Source organism: Tauraco erythrolophus, chromosome Z (assembly GCF_009769465.1).
Source record: "Tauraco erythrolophus isolate bTauEry1 chromosome Z, bTauEry1.pri, whole genome shotgun sequence".
Lineage (NCBI taxonomy): Eukaryota > Metazoa > Chordata > Aves > Musophagiformes > Musophagidae > Tauraco > Tauraco erythrolophus.
In genome coordinates, this window is record NC_141496.1 from 40,126,949 (window position 1) to 40,152,470 (window position 25,522).

General features: G+C 39.1%; 1 protein-coding gene across 4 annotated transcripts in view; it reads right to left on the reverse strand.

The window, feature by feature from the left end:
* Positions 1–608: 608 nt before the first annotated feature.
* The window catches only part of VCAN (versican), a 105,808-nt gene continuing 80,894 nt past the window's right edge, over positions 609–25,522 (reverse strand). For all 4 annotated transcript variants that reach the window (XM_086629231.1, XM_086629229.1, XM_086629230.1 and 1 more), the window contains 5 exons: positions 18,659–18,817; positions 17,823–17,905; positions 2,498–2,642; positions 1,182–1,364; positions 609–739 (listed from right to left, as the gene is read on the reverse strand). In XM_086629231.1, the coding sequence (XP_086485357.1) occupies positions 609–739; positions 1,182–1,364; positions 2,498–2,642; positions 17,823–17,905; positions 18,659–18,817 (701 nt within the window). The remainder of the gene's footprint in view (positions 740–1,181; positions 1,365–2,497; positions 2,643–17,822; positions 17,906–18,658; positions 18,818–25,522) is intronic.

The window sequence follows — 25,522 nt, forward strand, 5'->3', positions numbered from 1 at the left end:
CACAAACTGTGCCTTGAATGGGAATCGGCACAGTTCCCATTAAAAAAAAAAAAAGTCATGTAACTTGTGTGTTTATCTTCACCTGATAATAGCAAATTTCAGTCAGTGAAGTTATTTCAACCATTTCCAGCCTAGGTAAACAACAGAAAAACAACGTCATAAATGACTGAAGACCTCTGAGGCCGTTCTAACGATAAATATGCCTGAAATTAGTGTGACTTTTCATTTTATATACAGGATTTTAAAAAACAACACACAATTAAACAACATTAAAATCATCTTATTTACATTTTCATTGGTGCTAAAATCGAGCTGTTTAAATATTGCAGAAGGCTGGTATATATCATAAAATGGTCCACACCGATGGCATATAGAAAACTAATAATCTTTATAGGCTGGAAATGGTTTCCTTTTATCCCCATAAGCACTTCTCCTTTTGTTTTTTTAAAAAAATTTCTGATAAACACCATATTTTTGCAAAATGCATTGTGAATACCGCAGTCCATAGTTTCAAAACAATTTGATAATACTCCTATAAGTGATAGAAAAGGCACAGAAAGTTATGACTTTGGCTGAAATGGTGGAACTCCCCATTCACCATTTAGCTCTCAGCGCCTTGAGTCCTGCCACGTCCTGATCCAGCGATGATAGTGTTTTGATGAATTTAACGATGTTCCCTTTCCTGATGAAGAATGTTTATAGTAGTATTTCTTAGAGTAAGTCCTTTGGTATGTGGACGCTGCAATGAGAAGGAGGAAAAAAGGGATATTAATTAAAAATTATTTAACTGTGGATGGGCTGGTTACGCTTCACACTACAGTTCCATTTATTCTTGATTAATTAGAGGGTTAATAAATGATTGACTGGTACTATGACCATGTTACAGACAGGAGAAGCATCTCTTACACATGGTTAAACCACAGTTGCAGAAAGAATTGCTAATTGCTAGGAACCTGTTGATTTCAGGAGCTTTAAAAGAATCTTAGTGGTTTCTGTAAAAACAGAAGAGGAATGTGTTTTGGAGGCCTGATGTTTTTTCCTACAGGTAGAGAGAGCAGTATTGTTGTCATAATCTGTCATACCAAATTTGCACTTCTCTTAAAATACATGTTCATTATTTATTAATCTTAAGTTAGTCTACTGTTTCTGATTCAGCACTGGTTTGCTTTCAAAGAACTCACGATTCATGCAAGTAATTTTAGGCATATCCCATCTTCCATTCCCTTGACACCGGATGGTTGGAATATGACGCTGGATGAAACCGTCTTTGCAGTGATATCTAATAAGAGAGTTGATCTCATAACGAGGTTTCATCTTCCCAAAGGTCTTTGCGTTTTCCACAACAGGAGGCTGACCACAAGCAACTGAAAGGAAGAGAGACATAAACCAAAACATCAGTTTGTAAATGCACTTCTGAATATGGTACTGACCTCTAGACCTTGGCTAAGAGAAGATGTCAAGGGACCTCAGTTAAACTCCCAAGAGACACATTCAAACAAGGACAGGGAGATCACTCTTTTCTGTAGTTCTGCAGTCTTGTAGACCAAATACAGTAACGATAAAAATTGGAAAACAGCAGATAGTATGGTTAGTATTGTTTGTTAAATTTCTGAGGTAAATTTGAGCCAAAAAGGTTGGCATACTCACACAAATAAGTGATTTTCACTGGTAAGCTGTGAAACCTGAAAACCAGGGAAGTTATTACAGGCATTTAAGAAAAAAGTCTCATTTTGAATACTTCTCATGTCTTCCTCAACAATAGGCTATTTAAAAGCACTTAAAACTGATGGATCTGTCAAGGCCCAGAGAACATGTTAACAAAAAGTTGTAAATAGTAATTAGGAACAATGTGTGCACACAAGATTTTGGCTGCTTCTTTACTTTCCCAGTCTGAAGAGGCAGAAGTGATTCCTAAAGTATTGCTATATAGCTCCTGGTAATAGTCAGGTTTCCTGGCTCCTGGCTCTAACAGCGTATAAACCAAATATGCTTTTCAGATTCCAGCAGTGCCATTAAACTAGGTGTTTTGGAAAAGAGGAAGACAAAGGTCAGCATTACTTGATGGGTGAAAAGTATGCTCAACTGCAGCTGAAAAGCTAACCACATACCAGTGGCCAGCTGCCTGCTCTGACTGCCCACCAATCTTCTGCTGCCCACATACTCCACAGCGATGCCATCCCAGGAAAGAAGAGTTGGTAATATTTTCATGGTATGCAAGTAAAGCAGGCCTGCAGGGTACATAAACGTCTCTTGTGCTGAGATCTGTACTTATGAAGAAATTTGCCTGGTTTTAACCAGGAGTTTGAACTGCCTACACTTTTGTGCCTGACTCAAAAACAGATAAGGTAGAGATGTAACGTGGATACAGACGAAGGATGACTTTGTGAGGCTAAGTCTTTTGAGGGCTCACTGCACTGGTCACCAGAAATCAGCTAGAATTTGTCATTTTAACTTTATAAAACCAGAATTTAGAGAATTGTTACTGGAAAGTTTGTACCTGTTCCTTTCTTGCAGGTATAGGTGAGGTGATAATTGCATGGTACATCATTCCACTGCCCATTCTCATGCCATATTATAACAACACAGTCTTCTCCAGCAGAAAAAAAGCTGTCCGGCTGATTTGGTCGCCAGTTCTCATATTGCTGCGGAAAAGAGGAGCAACACCGTTATTCCCAGTGCCGGAGTATATTTACATTCCATTTTACAGAAGAACATGCAATATTACCTTTGGTGAAGAGCAATCTCAATTGTTAGATTCAGGCTGTTAAGCATGAACTAAACACAGCTAGATTTATAATATCCTCCCACTCTATTAACAGATTATCTCAATGGGAAAAAATATTCTGATCTAAATTCTCACTTACTGTAAACTGATGTCAGGTGAACAAAACAAAGTGACACAATGTAGTCTAAGCAAAATCTGATCCTAAGTATGTTGAAACACACTCTTTCCTACACAGACAGACTTGAAGTGGAAAGCCAGAAAACGCAGTAAATAGCCCATTACCCTTATTAGTCCATGTCTACAAAATGGCAAATTACAGGCTAGCTAGGCTCAAATTATTTATTCTCTGACCTCATTTCATGAAGTCATTCAATGATGACGTGCAGAATTAGGTGTAAAATAAGTAAAGGTGTCAGAATGTGCCCCCAGATCACTGCAGAGTGATATTTCCATTTAAAAGGCCTAGGTGGCAGACTGAACATACACAGCAGCCTTTCAGCTTTAGAAATGATGATCCAAATTCTGCCCTCTGTAGAAAAAACTACTCCAGACTTCTATGAATAAATATGAATAAAATCAGAAACTGGCACACTAGTTTTAGAAGTACAAATCTGACTGCTGGTATATGACACAAAAAAAACCCAAACAAAAAAACAAAAAAAAAAAACCACCACCAAAAACCTTCAAAAGGCTGAAAAATATCTTCAGTATTAAAAAAAAAATAGTCTCTTAGCCTTGCGCCTGGGACACACATCTGGCATATCGATTTGGGCAGGCTCCGTTCTTTGGGATCCAGGCTGGCTACATGTGGCACTTATTCAGCTAAATATCTACACAGTTCTGCATCTTTCAGCTCTGCATCTACCTAAAGATATATCCCTACCAGGAGCTGTGGATGCTGGCTGCCGGCAGGCTGTGCCCGGCTCCATGTGTGGGCAAAACCCGCATTTATTCCACTGTAGAATGCCCTCTTTCAAGCATGGCTAAGCTCGTCATTGCACAATGTCATTTTTGGATGAAAATTAGGGAGGATTCAGGCTGTTTTTTCAATCAATAAGCAGGAAAAATAGAAACAAAGAGAGTGTCATACCAATTGAAAATCTACTCAGTAGTCCTTGGTAGGAGAAGTATAGCCTACTGTCCTTGCCATCAGCAGAGGTGGGATAATCTTTATCCCACTTCCTGTTTCATCTTGATACCAAATGAAGCACAGTAATTTGAGATTTTCATAATTTACGTAAAGAAAAGCGAGAGAATATTTGGGAAACTGTTCTTAGAGATTTTTTTGAGGATTTCTGTTGTGTCACTCCAAGAAGAATTTAATGAAGGATAAAAATAGGTATCTGAAAGAACTGGAATTCACATAAATGCCAGACATTAAGCAGGCAGCTAGCCCCTTGTATGGTCAAAATGACACAGTTTCTACAGTGCTTATATTTTCCTCGGTGCTTACATTGTCTAGAGCTGGCCTATATAAATGTCATAAAAGTTTAGCTTTCTATTTTCTTAACTTTATGAAGTAACCACTGTTCACTGCCTGGGTGAATATAGTTTAGAAATAAAGTTAACATACCCCACACAAGTACTGTTTATCTTACAATGAATCAAACTATGAAAAAACTGAGTTAAATACTTAACCTTTTCCTCCCACATGTCATCTTACCCATCACAGGTTTTAATTATCCAAGCAATTTAACAATCATGATCTAAATAAATTTGTTCTTCACTGAATTTATTACCTCTAATAAAACATCCCCTTTTTCATGTGGAACTAACTTAATTCCATCTCTACATTTCAGTGTCTAATCGTCCTAAACTACAATACACACTAACTCATTTACTCAAGTCCAGAATTCAGAATTTCACATTAGCTTATAAATCAGAGTACAAGTTTTGCAAGCCTGGTAGCCAAATGTCATACATATGAGTCAAACGGGACCTGCGGTGTGAGGGGCTTCCTAGTGCAAAAAAAGAAAAGCGAGGTCTGTGCATATCTCCTGAGAAGGAAAATGGGGAGGAAGGCATATGCCCATGCATGGTGTGCATTAACGTAATTTAGAGCGCTCCAAGACCCCTTTTCCAAAAGGGTCTTTTGGAACGGAAGCTGAGCCAAAGTTGTAGCAAGTTTTTACGGCAGAGCTGGTTAAGGATGCAGGAATCCGATCAGAAAAGATCATGTACCACAAGCTAGAAAGCTAAACCAGGATAAATCAGGAGTGCCTGCACACACTGAAGGCTTAGGCTTGCCCATGGTACTGCCCCAGATACCCGCTCCATCTCCTCTACACAGTGGCTGTGATGCGCCTTCAGAAGCACCACGAAGTATAAGACATTGAAGGAAAAATGGGTGCAGGTTTCACTCATGCTGGAGGGAAGTCTGCCTGACTGCTGTGGAGGTGGGGTAAGCAGAAAGAAGTGATTGCTTCTCACCTCTGTCTTTACTACCCAACCCAGCTGAAAAGTAGCATTTACTAATGTAAATCGTGAGTGTATGCATGGTTGGTTACACGGCTCAGGTAATGGGAGGCAACTTCTTGAGCTGAGGCAATCCAATCACTTTCAAGAATATGCCCAGACATAAGGACACATAGAAAAATTAAAGCAAACAGCCAGAGTAGTGGTAGAAAAGTTTGATCAATAAAGTCCTGGCAGCAAAAGAAAGACTTCAACAAGCCTTGCAGCTGTTTCTTGTGGAAATGATACCAGAGAGCTGTTTGCTTCCACAGGGACCGGAGTGTGGGAATGAAGGATGTTTAATGGCTATTTAGGGGCGTGTGAGCTGAAGGTGCTCAGCAGCTTGCCAGCTCCCACCCTAAAGCACATAGGCTCCGTATGCTCTTACTTCCCTGCCATAATGACTCCAAAGTCTCTGTTTGCTTTGCTGGCAGGGTTGCAGCGTAATGACAAAGGATCATATCTAGGCCCTGTGGTTTCTTCAAGAATGTCTGATATCCTCCAGCATGACTTGCTGTTACCTCACATCTGATATCGTCATTGCACGGATTTATTTTGGCTGAATAACTCTGATTTTGCTTGGGTTTACTGCCAGAATTGCTTAGCAGAGGAAGTTCCAGACTGCTGAATTGCTTTCTTAGGTCTCCACCCAGCTCTTCTGTAGTTTTTCAAGTCCTTATTTAGCCACTGATAATGGGATAATGATAGAAAAAGATTCTCACAGTTGGAGTGGAATAAGTTGTTAGACAAACAAATTAATATTTTATTTTCCTCTTACGGATTACATTTGTGCATGTTCATGAGCATGATTCTGTTTTCACTTACACTAGTGTAAATCAGAGGTGGTCACACTATCTCCAGTCAAACTACATCAGCCAAAAATTAAGGGGAAAGAACCAAATCCCCAAAGTCACATAAGGATTTGTACTGTTTATTTTCAAAGGTATCCCTTACAATCTCTCATATCAAGTGTGCTAAATGTAAAGATACCCCTACCCTTGCAATAAATGCAGTAAGGATCCAAGATACTCAGATCATAATTATTCTGTTGGGAAACACTGCTCAAAATACCCTGAATAAGATGCCCTTTTTGAAGTAGCTATGTCATTTAGAATCCTTGTATTTCAATATATTACTATCTTTTAGAAAAACACATTGTACAAAAAGAAAAACAAATAAATTAACTTCCTTCCTTGGCAACATGTACCATTTGGGTCTGTTTGGTTTTTAAGATCGCGTCCAAAAAAGATCAGCCATATTCAGAGATAAGCCAAAAACTGCTGGTGTTGTTCCAGCCACCCTGCTGCTAGGTTATATCTTCATGTAAAGAGCTATTGCTTCAGCAGACCACCGAAGCTAAGGAGCGCTGTGTTTGAATTGATAAGGCTCAAGACATCCTTTTTCCAACAACCGAGCTTCAATTGACACCTTTAGCAATACTCTTATCTGTATCATTCATAAAATATGAGTTATGTTTCTGAAAACCTAAATAGATTCAAATGCCAAGTTAAACATGGAAGAAAAGCTGCTACGACCTTTTTAGTCCTCAGCAGAAATACTTACATGGGATGGTCGCACAGAGGGACCTAAAAACTATTACTACTCTGGTTTTGAAGCAACATTACCATAACATAGGTGAAGCTTTCCCTTGGATTAAAATGCGAAGCACTTCCAGACTGTACATTTTAGGACATATAATCTTCATTATGTACATGACTCAAAACATACTTCAAAGGAGGTTTGGCCCACTCTACTTTTCTCCTCCAGCTATGAAGCATGCTTGCAGGGGTGGCTGTGGAGAGGGAAGTTCAAAGCAATGCAGAGGAGCAAAGGTTGGAAGCACACGCCTCAGGCTCAGTTTGAACACCCATGATGGCAAGAAACTTATGGGGTTTTTCATTAAAAAGCTGAGGTTTCTGTGTAATCAGGTAACTGCAGGACCTAGCCTTGGGGACAGGATTTTGGTCCCTGTGCATTCATTTGGTGCTTTTGGAGCCACACCACTAGTCCGTCTTGCCATCATTTCAGGCAGAAAACTGCAGCTCCTGTTATGCTCTTTATGCCTTTAATTATACCATAATAATTAACTAATCTTTCTTGTACAGTTGTGGTTTTTTTTTTTTTGTTGAAACCAAACCCTGCACTGACACGCTGAATTTACTTATTCTAGCTTTCTCTGCTAAAAAGCACTGAAAATTTTTCTGCAGAAAGAGGGTGGCTTGTCAGTGGGTTAGAGCTGCAATGGCGATTGGCTTCAGCTCTTCAGGCTTCCTACGTGGCATGAGACAATGCACTGGGCTGGCTGTGTCTCAGTCTGTAAAACAGTGACAATGTGCTCTCTTGCCTCACAGGAGGAGCTTGGATATGATGGTTACAAAAGCCCATGAAGACATTTTGCTAAGTTCTACATTTTCGAGGAGGATTTCCTTATATGGCATTGCATTAACTCACAGCCATAATCTGCCAGTTGGATAACAGGCTGACTTTTCACGTAAATTAAATCTAAGAAATCTAGGATTATGGCAAGAGCTGTAAACCTGATAATTTTATTAGCTAGTCATTACTTTTTCTCCTTCAGATGGCTGCTAATTAAACTGAATGAGCACAGCCTTCCCATCATGAGCAAGATCCTACCTTGGGGGAGATTTTCTATTTAAAATTTCAGATAACCAGCCTTGTTTCAGGGACTCATTTCCTTATTAATGAGTAATCCACTCAGCTCAGATGTTTGCACTGCCAAGGTGAATCTACGAGTAAGCAGTATCTCAGCTTTGTGACTCTTGTTTGGAAATTTCAGCCATTCCTTTATCTCCAAAAGGCACACTAAGTGGCTGAGATCAATCGCTTGGATTTTGCATTCCAAAATAGTCAATAAGCACTGTGTTTAATGAAGCACAACAAAATAAACTACTGATGCAAACAAAACTTTACTGCTTGACCTCCTTATTGTGTAAAGGCCAATAATCTTTTGTACATAACTAAAGCTAGGAGATAATTTACTTGAAATACATCTATTCAGATTTACAGGATTAATGCTTTTCCTTTTGGGAAAAGGAAGCATGTTTTCAGCATGTTTAAATAAGCTTAAAGTACAAATCTGTCTTGGCACTTTTTGGCACTTGTAATTTCCAAAGTGATTTTTATTTTCTTTCATTCTGGCTGCTTCCCTATCTGATTGCTTCTTAATGCAAGACTAATGAGGCAAATAAAAAAAAAAAAAAAAAAAAGAAGGAAAGATGTAGGGATTGGCTGACTGGATACTCTATGCCATTTCATTTTAAAGTGAGGCAACATTTCCTGCCCAGTATTTATCACTAAACAAGCTGAAACCAACACTGCAAAGCTTACTGGCTGTTGTCCTTTTTCCCCTCCATAACTCTGCGAGGAATAGGAATACACTTCTTTTACAATAGCAGACAAATTCTTAGAAACCTTTATCAGGAAAGCCCCTGAACAAGTCCCTCGCTGTGGATGTTCTATTACAATTGGATAGTTTAACTAAAAATTACATCTCACTTTCAGTAAGTCCTGGCAATTACTCAGTTTTATAGGTTGGCTGAACTACAACAGGATCAGCACAACATTACAATGACTATATGGATCCGTTCAGAAAACCCTCGTTTGTAGCTCATGCGGTTATACAGCATCAATTCTGTTACCTGAGACACTCATGGAAAGTTTGAAAGGGATTGCATTTTCATTTGATAGAAAAAAAGTCAAACAGATTACTGTGAAGATTTGGCAATGACTGAAATGCTTCCATTAAGTTCGTCTAATGCATTTATACTTTGGGAAAAACAAGAGACTACCTTACAGCATAGGCTCTGTTTCACTGAATATCACCTCAATCCCGCAAAGGATTTTTCTGTTTAATTTTATGAACGGGAGCAGTCTGACAGAACTCACCAAAAGCATTCATGAGATTAAAAACTCCATTCAGTGAGCACTTAAGCATATACCTTGCTTTCAAGACCTAGGTCGTGCCCTAAACTCTATAGGGTGGATCACGGGCACAATTCAGACACATGCTAAAATAACTTGCTGAAGGAGAGACGAAGCTAAGTGTGTTGGTAAATCTTTGCTGGGAGAAATTCTAGTCAATTTGAAGATAACTGCTATATTTTAAACTTATCTACAAGTACACAGAAAAAACACGTCACGATCCTGATAATTTTTAGATCATAGTTGAATGGCTTCCCTCAAGCCCTTAATCTGGGCTTTATTCACATGGGATTTGGGAAACTGGAAGGGTTTGGATTAGGCAGGCACCCAACACTCCCCATTACAGAGTCACACTGTGAGCAAGACAAACTCCCAGAAGGAGCTTTGCTAAGGACCTTTGCAAAAGATTTCACTTGAAAGGGTTTTTTGGTAACAGAGCAGTGGAATGAATTGAAAAACTCTTTGATTTCCTATGCAACAGCTTGCAAAAAAAGGGACTTTGAATAACATGCACTCATGTATATCCATGAATATCCACAAGCACTGATTGCAGATTGAATAAGCAGTAAGATCTATGCAAAAATAAGCACTTTGGGAAAGAAATCTAGGGAATACTAATGAAATAAGTAAAAAAGGCCAGCTGATGAAGCTGAAACATACAATCACTATCGGGAGCTGATCATGTGGTGGAGCAGAGGAGTAGCTCTAACATTTTTTTAGAACAATACCATAGTATGACAACTCCATGAGAGGCAGAAACCACCAAGTATGGCAATAAACTCCCACTAGATGGCAATGTCTACTCACGACTGAGCCCAGATACTAATTCTAATTGGTTCCAAAACAATAATTATTCAGAAAAGACATCTCTTTTATTAACTCTTTAAAAGCTAAATGAAGCCAGTGGACACAACTCCATTGAGTTTTATCTGCTCTGTACCAACTCCTTCTAGAGTAGTAACTTTCATCATGCTTCACACACTGTACAGTTCAATTTTGTGGATATACTGTGTGTGTGCTGGGCTTTCAGAAGCCACCTAGTACAGAGACTGAAAAATGCATGGCAAAGAGCTGGTGAAATTCTTTTGCTAATAGGCAGGTGTGTTACTGTGGAAGAAAAGTATGGTAGGGTGCTAAACTTTGGTTGGCATAATATACGTTCTTTGGGAGTTGCGCTAACATGATTACATATTATTGACATGATGTAAATTGCATGGGGTGTGACTTATTCTTTTTGAGCACAACTACTAGGAGAGCCACTGAAAAAAAGGAATATCCTGCACTTTGTCATTTACGTCAACAATTACTGCAGGTTTGAAGCTGTCCAAGAGTTTTAGCCAAGACCCAACCATAACGAGGCTCTGAAGTAACTGCTGACCCCCTGCTAAAAATGAGACAAAACCCCACTTTGTCCAACAGCCCCTCCTTACTGCCTATGACATACTGAACTAAAATATACCTGTCATTAATAACATTATATAGTTCTCCTCCATTTAAATGCAGGTCAAACGAGCGTCTTAAAAAGAGGCTGTAATGACTGACTGCAGCACAAAACCAAAACATTTGGTAGGTTTAAAATCTCCTTCTCCAAGGATCCTGTGGGACATGGGCACAATGAGCTTTTTGTTTGCAGCTGACTACAGTACTTTTTAGTTTATTTGCTTTATTTAACCCTCAGAGGCAGGCTCCTTCCCTACAATACTCCATGCCTTTTGAAGGTTTTTGTGTTCAATAAAGTTACTCTTTCTGAGAGGGGTGCAGTTACAGATTTGTTCAAGTTAAAGCATTCTGATTCACTGACCAATAAAACAAGGAAAAGAGGGGGCTTTGTTTTTGCCAGAATTAAACTTCTGTTTTGTCTTGCTTTTTTTTTTTTTTTTTTTTTTTTTTTAATGCAGCTACCTAACACTGACAACCTGAGGTCCAGCTTTGCAAAACACAAAGCATAAACGCTCCTATGCTGAAGGGAAGAAAAACTAACGTAGGGTCTCTGGACAGTTTTAAAAGTGGCAATATGCCCCATTACTTTCCTAGCTGGCAGCATTCTCCAAGTGACAGACAATCTGGCCACAGACACTAGCCAGCTCCTTATTACAGCACTAATCTTATGTAATGGGAGTGAGCTCACCGCCCTACAAAGCACTAATTATCAACAGCATTTTCCAAAGGATATGAATAACTCCCCTTGTGAGACGGAGGCCCAAGGCACAACCCCAAGTAGCTATATGCGCTTAATCCATGACATGAATAGCTCCAAAGGACTCCTTTACCGCTGTGCCTGCTCACAAGGGTCCTGAACGCTGAAATGCCAGCAACCCAAATACAATGGAGAAGCTGCCAAAAGCAACACCAGTTTTTCTCTATTTGGATGAGTGTGCTTTACAGCTGTAAAAGTTACTATTCACAGAACTAAGCAAATTATTTAAATTCAATTTCCCTAAGATATTTTCAAATGTCACGTTGTGCTCACTCTTCCTTCGATCAAGCCAATTATTAAATGTCACCACTGATAATGTAAGTTTTGTTACTTTCTAGATTGTATTACACCAAATTCAAAGTATACAAAGATCCAAGTAGGCATGGACAAATTCCTCTTTTCATATAGTTGTGTGAGAATTTCGGCCTTGCTTTCTTCTCCTGTATCACTGTGATTTTCCCAGATGTATCTGTTTTTATTGCTTAGAGCTTTTTATAATAATCGTGGGATGAATATTTTCCATGATTCAGCCTTAAAGAGTTGTTCACTATCACAGAAAAGTCTAAAGAAAAGTAAAGGCATAATTTTGATTCTGTAATTTTTTGAATGTAAACAAAATCTTACTTATAGCCATTTTCATTCCTGTGTAGAATACAAATCAGAGGAAAACTAATGCTTTCTCAAGCCAAATGCCAACAGAACAGCCCTATAAGCACACTGCAAAAGAAGAAAGGCAGGGATAACCAAACACACTCTTTAAAATACTATATTGTTTTCTTCTAACACTTGCATCTGTCAATGCAATCGTACCTGAAATGTCTTGGGTAGAAATTGGCGTGATTTTCAGGAAGTAATGAATAATGAAGCTCTAAAAATGTTGAGGTGCTGTGAGATCTCAGAACACAATTCAGTACCTGTTCTCACTACCTTCACCTTTCAGACAAATTATCTGAAGGTAGGGACTAGGCAGATACGCTAAAGTTTGCAGCTTACAAATTCCCTTCCTACTGGTCCATGAGATCTCGGATGTTATGGGTATTCCAAGCCCAGGCTTATGGCAGTGTCCCCTAATCTCCAGCTCTCACTGAACTTGCACCACAATACTAACACAGTGGCAATCAACTCTTTTCCCTTGATATAAAAGGGGAATTGATGCTGCTTCTAAAGTGTTTTTCACGTGGCACATCAGCTCCAGAAAAATGAATCCACCTCTCCCAATGACTGGAAACACCGAAAAATTATTTCTTTCAAAACAGAAAAAAGGAAAAAAGAGAGAGAGAGAGGGAACACGTTGTAGATGAGAAAATATTGCTTCTTGCCATACGGATACAGCACAGCAAATCAGAACAAAGTAGATTCATATAGGTGGCCAGCAAAGGATTCCACAGTTTAATTATAGCTTATTTTGTTCTGCATACTGGACAAGGTAACCCGAACTTAGCCAAGGAGCTCCTTTGAAGACGTGCTCTGACCTCAGCCAAGAAGCTCCCGATTTGTTTTTAAAGACTTTTTACAGGCTGAAAGAGTTGGGGCTGTTCAGCCTGGAGAAGAGGAGGCTCCGGGGTGACCTTATAGCGGTCTTCCAGTACCTCAAGGGGGCCTACAAGAAAGATGGGGAGAGGCTGTTCAGGAGGGCCAGTTGTGATAGGACAAGGGGTAATGGTTTTAAAATAGAGGGAGGTAGATTCAGGTTGGATATTAGGAAAAAATTTTTTACCATGAGAGTTGTAGAACACTGGAACAGGTTGCCCAGAGAGGTGGTGGATGCTCCATCCCTGGAGACGTTCAAAGCCCGCTTGGACGAGGCCCTGAGCAACCTGATCTAGTTGGAGATATCCCTGTTCCTTGCAGGGGGGTTGGACTAGATGACCTTTGAAGGTCCCTTCCAGCCCTAACGATTCTATGATTCTATGATTCTATGACTTTGCAAAAAGACAAATATAAGCAAATCTGCCTGGCCAATAAAATCTAGTATAATATAATATCAGGTACCTGGAAAGCAATTTGTTTATGGAAAAGTAACACCTAGACTGACAAGTAAACTTTAGGGTATGAGAGGTATGAACCAAATATATTTTGTTCATGTTATTTTACACTTTTCAAGCCCACTGTGTGGGACACAGTGGGTACTGCATGCTGAAAGGCATCTTTTACCAGGAGACGGTGAGACTTTATCTACACAACCTGATCCATAGCATAAGATTATGCCATTTTGCCTGAAAGGCAGGAAACTGCTGAGCAGTCTTAAATTAAAAACCACTTGTAATTGAGAAATAAACCTGCCAAATTCCCCTAAAAGCACACAGATAACTATGCATCAAACACTTCACTGAGGTACATCAAAAACCCTCCTCGAGTTCTCTTTGCAGAGACAGAGCCTACAATAGTCATTTGGGAGTGCGCCTATTTCTATTTTGTTAAGATAATTTTCCTTGTCTTAAAAGTTCTTGTTATGGAAAACAGGTAGACTCGATACAAATATGGACAAATGTCATGTGGACCAAAAGCTTTTAAATACTGTTCTCACTGAATCTAATTGTACTTGCTTCATTATTCAAGACACCAATATTTTCCTTTAGCAACTCTGAGAATCAGAGCATGTATTTACAAGATCACTGTTCATTTATTACAAGACTTTCTTACTGGCATTATTGTTGCAAGTTAAACATAAATTCAAGTTGATACATGAATAACATGCACAGGAATAGAGGGACTTTTTTGACTGCTGTGATTTTTAGTGAATTGCTAACAGCCAGTGTTTTCTATAGGGGTTAAAAATAAGAGTGCCAAGATATCAAAAGTTACTAACTATAGCTAGTCCACTACCAGGTACCTAAATAATTGCCCCTGTTTTCAGTAGGGCTATGAGCCTGTCAAGGGCAGTTTGGGTTCAATGTAGGTTTCCCAGTAAGAATCTTAATTATTTAAAAATTTTAAAATTTTTAAAAATCACTTTTTAAAAATCTTAGTCACATTGTCCCACATGCCTTAAAAAACAGACAAACCTCCCATACCACTGAAGGGGCATGAGTTGGTCTCATCTGGACACTGCACAGAAAACTGAATGACCCTTGTGTATTTGATTGGTGGAACTATCATCCACTGATTCATGAAGTAAGGAAAATTTCCACAACCTCATCTGAGAACTTAAGCTTTCACACATTACTAAGCCAATGACAAAGGTGAGTTTATCACTTTCAATTCACATGAATTGACAAGAAGTGTGTTCAAAAAAAGCCCCCCTCTCTATTTTGAGAACCAGTGGAAGTGAGACAGCGTTAAGATTTATAGGCTAGTGCTGATTATGACTATGAAGACAAAAAAAATAGCTAAGGTGAGCATGTGTATTCAATAGCTCACTGTAGTCAGAAACAATATGCAGTGCACTTGGAAGTACGTTTGTTGGTTTTCACTAAGGAACTCACGTATGTTCTTTGTCCAACTATCATATTTAATGGCGGCTGGCACTTAGCTTCAGTTTAAAAAATCTGGAAAAACACAACTTGGCATGAGCTGAAAACGTCAAAAATGACTGATTTCCTTCCATTGAACTCATTGGTTGAAATACCTTTTAGGTGTAAAGGAAAAAAAAAAAGATATTTGATCCCTTTTCCAGAAATTGCTAATAAAATACATTGCAACACCTGGCAAAAGAGTTCCTTTCAATATGCTGAATATTTAAGTTGTGGGTTTCCTTATGACCATGGAAAATAAGTACCAAAGCAATTCAAACCTCATTCCATAATCTCTAGTGGTAGAGCCTGTAGTTCAATGATTCCCAATTCTAGGGGTTTTTTTTGGTTCTGAAAGAAAACTCATTTGAAAGAGAAATCACTAAAATCTATCACAGCTATTTCATCTGGGCAGTAGTAGCACTGGGCCAACAATTCCATCCACAGCATGTCTTGCTGTTGCTGTTGTTTTTCATTCGCTTTTTCTTTTAAGTTTACCAAGCACCGGAACTTTTGTTTTAGTCCAAAACTTAATAAAATCATGTAAGCATGATTTTCAGATTAAACCAAGCTGTTATCGGTAGAAAATTCAAACAAATATGAAGATAAAGGTCAATGTACGTCACTTTTAGATGCACAGTCTAAGAGCTGGAGTGACTTTTCTGACAGTATCTCCAAGAAAATTCTTGTATCAGAGGAATTCTCAAGAGACTCGGCAAATTTTCCTCCATGCCAGAAGTGTTGAACAGAGTTGTAGATGGATATATTACCTTAGAGAAGACATGGTGCTGGGCAACAAACTTAGAAACACCTAAATTAGAGATGCACTCTGATACATAAAACATAAGAAGGTTATTTAAATTTTGGCTATAGACAAGAGCTACCTCTAACCTCAGAAATTCAAGTTAGAACCTGAGTGCTGATGTAATAACTCTGATTTTTACAGTCACAAATTATATTAATGCATTTAATGCTATCATGACTACTGTTCACCTGCAAGTACACAAATTATGTAATTTTTTGACCTACACAGTATTCAGATACATTGGAATTTTAAGATATTATGAGGGAAATGCATTTGATGCATATATTTAATTATGTTATTGTTCCAGTTAATTACTAGAGAAGTAATAAATCACTGTACCAGAAAAGTGGTTAGAAAGTATGTAAAATAAGTTAAAAACTAGGGAAAAGGAGCAAAAGAGGAAGTTGCTCAGAACCATGGTATCCAAAACTATATGGAATAAGTTATGAGAGAAAGCTATTGAAGCGATGGACATAAATGATTTCAAGAGACACCTAAATTGTTTCCGAATGAAGAGACAGAGGGAAGTCATTCAAAATAAAAGAAAAATAAAGTGGAAAAAAGCTCAATTAAAAGACAAATCTGTTGCACATATGGTCTTACTCTGTTCCTAGAATATCTTCATTTCTTAAAATTGAAAATTAAAGTAAAAATGTAATATCATATTTGCCCAGTAGCTTGAATTAAAAACCAGAACCTGAGCCCTAATTTTAATTTCCTTGAATTCATTGTTCAGTGACATACCAAATTTGGATTTGGAATATATATGAGCATGTATTGTGTTTTACACCTCCCACTGCAAGACAGGCTGCCCCCTCAGGCACTACCTTTATGCTCAAATTTATCTCACCTAACTTTAGATCCTTTAGTGAAGTGTAGGCTCCTTGACCAACCACTGCAGACACCCTGGACCACCCCTGAGCTCCAACCAAACCTAAATTAGCCTCAGAGGGGGCCTGGTTCTGTCAGGGAGGTGTAAGAAGCCACATTAGGAGACAGAGAATGAAGTCATCCAGAATGAGTACAGTTCAAGGCCACTAAAAACACATGAGGGGAGGCAAGAGAAAATGATGAAATGAAACTCTGCTGCTTATATCCTGAAAGACTTTGTGGCGCCAAGCACAAATGGGTGTATTGATACCACCACAGATGCACTGAGCAATCACTCAGGCAAAAAAAAAGTTTCACCAGCGTTTTCTTCCCCCCTGTGTTGTCACCTGCCACACAAGGTAGCTTTCCCAAGAAACAGCTTATTTACAAGTCATTATAGAGGACTTCAAACCTCTGGTTATTTACATGAGATTATAATAAATGAAGCCTGCTTTGCCCCAGGTGCCTTTCTGCATAAGTTGTAGCCACATGGTACGCAGCAACGATTGTTGCATGCATGTGTGAGCATGTGCATACATGTGTCCACATGCTTTCTGCTTTAAGAAGAATTCACAACTGGAAAGGAAAATAATAAGCATAACCAGTGTGGATTTTTTCTTTAATGTAATGTTCTTCAATAGGTGTTAAACAGTATTAAATCACCTGTCCATTGTACAAAATAGGCTGTTTTGAATTGGAAGGAGCTCAATCATTTCCTGTATCTGTCAGCAATTTGATTTAGGCTAGTTAAAAGTGGGTAGAGAGCATCTTCCCTCTGCTGCTGATTTTTCTTCTTGTTTTAAGGCAATAAGAGGTATCGACAGCACCTTAAATTTTTATGAACATATTCTTGGTTACAGGCCTCTTGAACCACCTAAGGATGGCTGCTGCTTGACCCTAGCTGTAGAGCTGCCATACAGACTAGAACAATCTCCAACAGTACTTGGGAGGCTCCTTTGTGCACTGTCGCAGACTCGGCGAACACAAGAGCTTGAATGCCATATCCTCGTCCGAAAAATGCATTCTGCTCCACATACAGAAAGGAGAGGAGCATTGCCAGATTTGTCCTTGTATAAGATGAGAAGAGCACACACCAGCTCCAGCAGAGACCCTTAAATTACAGTCTCAGGCTTTTTAAGTTTTCCTGTTTGGAAGCTTTGAAAGCTCCCGCATATACAAAAATAAGAACTAAGACGAAGATTTTAGGACTATACTACAAAATAGTAGTTATCTCAAAACAAGAGTTTGCTGGCTGTTTGCTTGGGTGCATATTTAGTGACTGCATTTATTCATTCAGCTTCCCTCATTGCTGGTGGGAATTTGATAAGCCACCACAAAATGAAATGAATGAGTGATTTCATTTCAAAGGCATCTTACCAGCGGGCTACCATCAGTCCAGCGGAAATCACGCTCAAACATCTTGTCGTTGAGGCCAATCCACTGGTAGTCATGCCCAATACCTAAGGAATCAGAAGGATATTTTTATTAACCTTCCCATAAATGGAAGAGATTTCACCAAAGAAAATAAAAAGAATTTGAACCAAATGAATCAGACATCCTATTCTTAAGATTTTTCTACTCATTATGCAAACAGCTATTTACAGGCTGTTTTTCAGCTTTTCGAATTTAATTTGGGATGTCTATAAAAATGCAGATTCTCATCTAACAGTTTTAAACAATCCTGTCTCTTCCCTCCTGATGGTATCACCCAAAGAAAACAGATTAGTTTCCTACCTAAGTCCATATGATGGGGGTAAGAAAAAAAAAAAAAAAAGATTAAAATAATAAAAGCCCATATTTCAATCTATGTTTTTCAAGTTTTGGTTAGGCTGTGACCAGTGTTTTCTAGACTGTGCAACACAACATATAGGAACTGTTTCTTTATGCCTACCTAATACAATATATGGTGGTGTGGTCACTGATGTCAAGCCCTCCAGAAAAAAATGTTTCATCAATTTCCAACGTCAAAACAATAATTTGTGTTCTCTTCCTCAAAATCAAGTATTTTCTATGTAACAAATAATAATTTAATAGTGATAGAGAACTTGCACTGACTGCAGAAGTAAACATGGAGAACACAAAGTGTACCTTTTAAACATTATAGAAGTATATTTTAAGACGGAGGTGTAAAATTTGAGTGATCAGGAGGATGTTTCACCAGCTCTGAACTCTCAGTGCCTGCTCTTGTTTAGAGGAATCCTAACAGTACATACGGTTCACAAAGATCTGCTCCTCATGAGACAAGATGCTTGTCAAGTGTGCACCCTGGAGACGGCATTCCCTTTCAGCCGTGTCCCATGTACGCCGATGGGCAAAGTATTTGTAGCACTGTCCTTGGAACTTGTGCCAGCCATAATCACAGGTCTCCGTGTCTGTGACAAATAAACAAAAAATGAGTCTGTCAACGGGTGTCAAATTCAGGCATGTTTCATGCAAGCAGGGCAAAGTTTCAAGAAGATACCCACCCATTAATCAGTACAAATGCAAGCAATCAACACTCGTCCTTGAGACCTCATTACATTTTCAGGTAGTTCTGTTTACCTAGTTCCAGTACAAGCTGTAAGAATAGTAATTATGTAAGGAGTATAATTGCAACTGGCAACTTTGTCAGCTTCAACTGATTGAATTGTGCTGTATCTGGACAATTTCAGGAGGACATCTTCAGTCCCTAACTCTGCATGAAATGCCTGGATGTTGAACTGCAGCTAATCTACATTTCATCTGAGTTTTCTGAGCTTGTGTATGACGATGGGAATTTTTACTTCTAAGGGTAAATAGTTCTTTGAGTGACTGTACTGAATTACCTTGGTTTGGAAGAAACTGATAATGGAAAATAATATGAAGGAAAGTGCTTGTGATTGTTCAGTCCACAGATGCAAAGCTGCAGTAACATCTTTCTGAACTTACCCTTGAAATCCTCCTCCAAAACTCATCTTCTTTGACAAAGCCTAACTTAATATACTTTAGGCATCAATTTCTAAGGAAGGCTGTAAAGATTAAATACAAAAGAATGAAATGCACATTGTCTCTGCTTGTATGAGGGATGATACTGGTAAGAATGTATAATAGAGAGAAGTTCACATCAGCCAATATATCCTTTCATCAAAAGAGAAATGAACACGAGTCTTGGAACAGTAACAATCCATGGATTTGACATTAATTATTTTGTCAAGGTTAGGCAGCTGTAAACAGAACAGATGGCAAGAAATAACAAAGTTCTGGTTCCAAGTTCGCTTTTGCACCAGAGGTGCAGGAATGAAAAACAAAATCAGTATTAATGAGATGGGCATAACAAATATGATGCCTGAAGGTGTCTGAGCTGTGCTTGACGATGAGAACAACTTGCCACTCAGAAGAGAGTGTTTTAGGGAGGAATGAGAGAAACAATAGGAAAACCAGGTGAAATGTCATCATAAAGGACGCTTCAGCACAAGATTATGGCTTGTTCCATCTCTAGCCGGTTCCTCCTATCATGTACATCATGGCTCACCCCAAGGGGCCTCAGTTGCAGGACGCTGAAGACCAGAAACACAAAACTTGTCCTTCCTCACCCACCAAACTGGAACTTGCCACTCCCCATCAAATTCTCTCAATCTCCAAACAAAACTGCCTGGAAGCAACTACCAGGCCTTTCCGGAGGTATAGATATGTTCCGGGTATGGAACTGGATTTTTTATTTTCAGTAAGCCAATATAGTCAATAGACAATAACATACTTTGGCCAAAGAGGCTCTTTTTGCATTAACACAGAAAAAGCCAAACATTACAGAATATGCCAATGACACGTGACTGCAAATTCTTTAACTATGATATTTCTTAGGTTTAGGCAACTGCCATCTGAAAGACAATTGTGCAATATTTTTTTCACAGCACAAGGCTAGTTCTTAATTCATAGCAGGAAAAGGCCAGTCACATCCTGAACTTTTTTTTTTAAAAGTTTTTAAATCTCCCAAGATAAACCCCTAGATTTTACATGCACATAAATGGATTGAAAAGTGCAAACATATAACTTCAGAGGTTTACCAGAATTTCTCTGACAACTCCTGGTAATGCTAATAACACAGCAGTTGTTGTCTTAGGCGCTAGTATCAAAATAATTTTTTAAAAGTCATCAGTACAGACATAAATGTACAAAGGCATAATAGAGTTTAAACTTATTCTCTCTCTTCTATTTTCATCAAGTTAAGCTGTAGAAAACTGCTTGTGCCTTGAGTAATCCCAGCTATGAAAACGGAATGTAATCTATACTACCAACTTGTTAGTTTATCTTTTTCCTCCTTGCATTCTGTATGAGGTACAGGCTGCAGATACAGCTTTAATCTCTGGCATCTAGGCCAGTTTAAAGTTTAGTCTGTCTTTGGCTTTCTAGAACGTTTGTTTAACCACACAATGCTGACTAACAGTGCTATGTCCTTTGTGAAGGCATTTATTATTCATCTTGTTCAGGGACTCCTTTGTCCCACAGGAAAGAAGTCAGATAGTAACAACCAGCATTGCCTGCTGAGAAAATTGTGGCCAGACAGCACTTCCAGGGTATTCTAATCAAGCCTTCCCTGGCCTCTGCTAGGGAAGCAGTGCACGATTCAAGAGAAGATCTGCTGAAAGGCACATGGGGGAGGCAAAGAGGCTTGAAAACACAAAACCTAGATGACTGTATTCAAAGAATGAGATATAATGGCCTGAGCGTGAATCATAAATAACAAAACTTCTGTCCTCAAGATAGAGGATGCCAAATGGTGACATAGGTACTCTTAGTTGAAATTCATGCACTGCAGTGCACGTACAACCTTTCCCTCCTATCCAAAATGGTATGATGTTTCCCAAAGGGGAAAAGTTGAGTAACTTCTTCTGCATCTGTTTGTAGTCCAAATCTACAAAGACAGAAAAAGACAAGGCTGATGGCTGTAAAATACATAGGAGTTTTAGAAGGGGAAAAGAAGTTTCTGGTTTGGTTTTTTTTTTTTTGAGAAAAGAGGTTGATGAGAAGAGGGGCAAAAGGAATGGTGAAAAGGAGAGTCAGGAGGCTAGAGGATGAAAAATGCAAACCAAGCAAGTAAAAATACGGGGACTGTTTCATCTCTGCAGTGCTTTGTCCTGAGTGTGTATATTTTACTACATTAACAAAGCTGAAAGGGTGACACAAAGGTAAGGGCTCCACATGGGTGTAAGTTTTTAACGCCTTTACTGAACCAGTAAAGCCTAATTGCAGGTGGCTGTAAATTTTCTGACCCTATCACCTGTGAGCAGAGTAGGTACAAGCACTTACTGAATACAGTACTCCATGTTCATTGTATATTTGTTCAGGGAGGTAATCACAGCTTTCTGTAACCATATTCCAGAACATGATGGAAAGACTGAAACACTGCTTGCCATATTTATGGTGTTTCAAAAGTCGCCTGACTAGTCTTAAGATTTATGACAATTTACAGGCTTTTTAAGTGATGTGTGCAAGGAGTTACTTACACAGCTCCTGTGCTCTGTAACTGCAATTGTGGATGTATAACAACATCTCTAAACACAGCACTAAAAAAAAAAGTCCTCTGTAGGTTTAACACACAGATAGGTACTGCTTTTTCAACAGCTGCAATAAGCTGCTGACAATAGGTCCCTTGTCTCTAAAGAAATTCCATAAGAGGCTTAAAGAAAATAAAGACCAAAACCCAGGTACTAGAACATAATGAGAGTCTTACTCAGCCATGAATTTTATCTGTGACTGTCTGCCTTCAGCTAATGAGCAAATGCCTGAGGCTCATTAGCCCACACATCTTGAGGAGAAACCATTTCTCTGGTAAATACTCAAAATAATCCCTTCTCAGTCGAAACACATCAATTAGAGACCATCTGTTTTCAGAAAGTATCTTTGCACTGAGCCCTTCTCAAATACTTCCATCCCAAGCTACCAAGCCCTAGGAACAAAGTGAATCAAATGAGACCGGAGTAATCACAGATATTTGAACAATGAACTTGGGTTATAAAGAAACATTGTTCCTGATACGATGACTAAAAAAAACAGTTGTTTTGTTTTCAGAACCCGGAAGACAACAGCTGGCTGTATTATCCCAAGGAGGCATGTCCCGTAACAAACACTTATGTGCCATTTTGGCACACAAGTCCATGCATGCAGCTGCATTTGGTAAACAGGCTAGCCTAGGTGCATCTGCAGAGATCCTGCAGCAGAGAAAGCCAAACCTGAAGTTCAAAGCACAAACATCGTTCTCTGAAAGCAGGTAGACACCAGTTAGAATAGCAAAAGGAGGAAAAGAAAAGGAAAGGAAACTGTAGCCACTCAAGGAAGGAAAAGGAAAATTTAAATGTGCTCATTTAGTTCTCATAAAGAACACTTAATCTTGAAACTGTGGCTCAAATTACAATTCTCTATCATTTTGTTGTTTCCCATGTAACTACTGATGAAGTAAGGTACTCCTTACCACAAAGAGAAATGGCCAGATAATGCAACAACAGCTGCAGTCTTTCATATATCCCACTGGTTCCTAGGGACTCTTCTCTACAATTGGTTCCGCCAGCCTGGTGTGAGACGGGGTATCAAACAACCCTCCTCTCCTCTTTCCCCAAACATGGAGCTTGCAAAGCAAAGCTTCAGGCAGCAAAATTGGGAGTATCTGAGCTCTGGGCTCATTTATCTGGATGTTGAGAGCTTTCATAAGGGCCTTTCACAGAGGGATGACAATGGAAAGATTGATGGTTCCCTCAGGATAAGACTCACATCAAGATTTGCTGAAGCCTGCAGTCACCCTTTGAAAAGGTTGGTTGGGGATACTTCTGCATTTTATGAAGTGATGTTCAAATGTCACCAAGTGACATGTAGAATATGCAGCTGTACTTTGAAAAGATACATGTGGTGGGCAAAAAGGGATGTTATCTAACAGAGGTTCTCCACTCACTTTTAATCTAGTCTGAACCAGAAGCGATGCTGGTTTACTGAGCTACCAGTCTAGTTTAAAAAGGAAACACCCTCAGCTGCTCTATTTCTATCATCAGACAAATGTAGCTGTCTTCAGGAAGAAGTTCCTCGGCTCACATTGTCTGCTGAACTGTTTCCACCTGGCAAGAAAAACAGCTGTCAGGGAGCCAATTGCAGCTCCCTGAGTCTCAGGATTGATTTTCCTCACCCTAGGTTAGATCGCCCTGAAGGCTCCTCTAACTTCTACCACCTGCCTGATGTGCAGCTGCACTGTCCTCTGTTCACATCCCCTCTTAACACTGCAACAGACATGATACATCAACCAAAGATCCTTTAGTCCAGAAAAGTCTCACGGGGGCATCTGGATGATATTCTGAGCTCTGAGTGTTTTCTACACCAGTGTCATGGCACCAGGATGCAGTGGAGTTGTCTCCTACTTTGAGGTTCATTTCCAGAGGGAATGCACACTTGCTGCTTCCATTCCCTTCCATGGCATCTTGAACACTCAGCACCATGTCTAAGAAAACCCTTCAGCCTGACTTTTTTTTGAAGCTTTCTAAAATGAATAGTATATATTGGAGGGGGAAAAAAAAGTAATGAAATATAATCTCGGTGTGCTCAACTCCACCTTTCCTGTGGCACCGAGGTACGCATTTTGTCGTTCTGGCTGGTCTTTAAATCTAGTGAGGTCAGGACTGGTGCCTTGAAATAAAGCCTGCTTGCCAGACAATCGTGTCTGAATTGCCAACACAGTTTTATTTTGTCTGGTGGAGTGGAAATTTGGCACTAAATGCTTTTCCCAAGTCCCAAACCACTGCAGGACTTTAAGTGGAGGAAATTTAAATTCCAAAGCTGAGTGAGCAGGGCTCTGGTTCTGATTGACAAACTAGGAAATGTTCCCATTAACCACCTAAAATGCGCTCTCAGGTTGGTCATAAAAAGCAGCTTAAAGCTACCACAGTACTCAGAGCCACTCGCTACTATGGATTTGCTGGAATGAAGGGGAGGAGGAAAGGAGAGAGAACACTTATTTCTTTTGTTGTGAAAACACAGTCAACTTATAATTTTGGAGAACCAATTCAGAAAGTCCTTTCAAATTACAAGGTTAGCTAGACTACTGAAAAAGTTAAACAGTGAAAAGAGCTGGAGCTGATCAGCTTTGAGAGTTCTTAGCTCTAACAAACAAATCTCTATAGGTTGAGCTGGAAGAGTTTGCAAACTGCCTTTCACTGAAGATGAGAAACAAACATGAAAATACACAATATCAATTAAACAAATCCAAAGGTCTAGTTCATTCACCTGTGACCAAAACCATTCAGCTGAATAAAAAGAGGAAAGTGTTTTCATAAGCTTTAGAGAGTACACTTTAAAACACTATTTCTTTTTCCCATGGAAATGCCTTTATTAATTTTACTGACAGAACAGATTTTGCTACCCTATGACTCCTCCTACACACACATATTGAGTAAGCATCTTGCACTGTAAATATTTCTTGTAAATACAACGGGATATCTTGCAGGCAATGTTCTCATAATTACAAAGACTTAGATGTTTAACCTGATGTCAGTTGTCCAGTTTAGAAAGCCTTTTACAACTTCTTTGTAATTGTAATCCTGCACCTACTTTCCCTAAAATAATCACAGAAAAAATCAATTTGAAAATTCTGAGATGAAGTTGTCAAGGCTATGGTCCCCAGTGGATGGATATATAACCTGCCATATTCAGTAGACCGTTCCTACTTTCCAGTGATGCTTGTTGGAAGTGATGGATTCTGATGTCGTTCACACTGTATATAATTTTTTAAGACAGAAGCTTGGTCAGAGAGTAACTCCGCTCCCACGCATTATCCCATAAGCATCACTACATTAATGAGAGAACCTCCTTATATGTCTTCCCAGTAGTTTGCATGCCAATATGAGCAGGCTGAGCGTGCCTTGGAGCCACCTGAAAACTGTACGGCTGTTGTTATATTGACACAGAAACTGCCCAATATATCAGTTTATATTCAATACAGTAGTAATGTAGCTTCAAGTCAGGTTAGGATGTGGAATAGTCTGCTCTCATCCACCTGAAACAGACGGTACAGATATAACCTTAAATAAAAAGTCCTGAGCCACAAATCATGAGAGTCTAACATACTCAAAAATTATAATCTC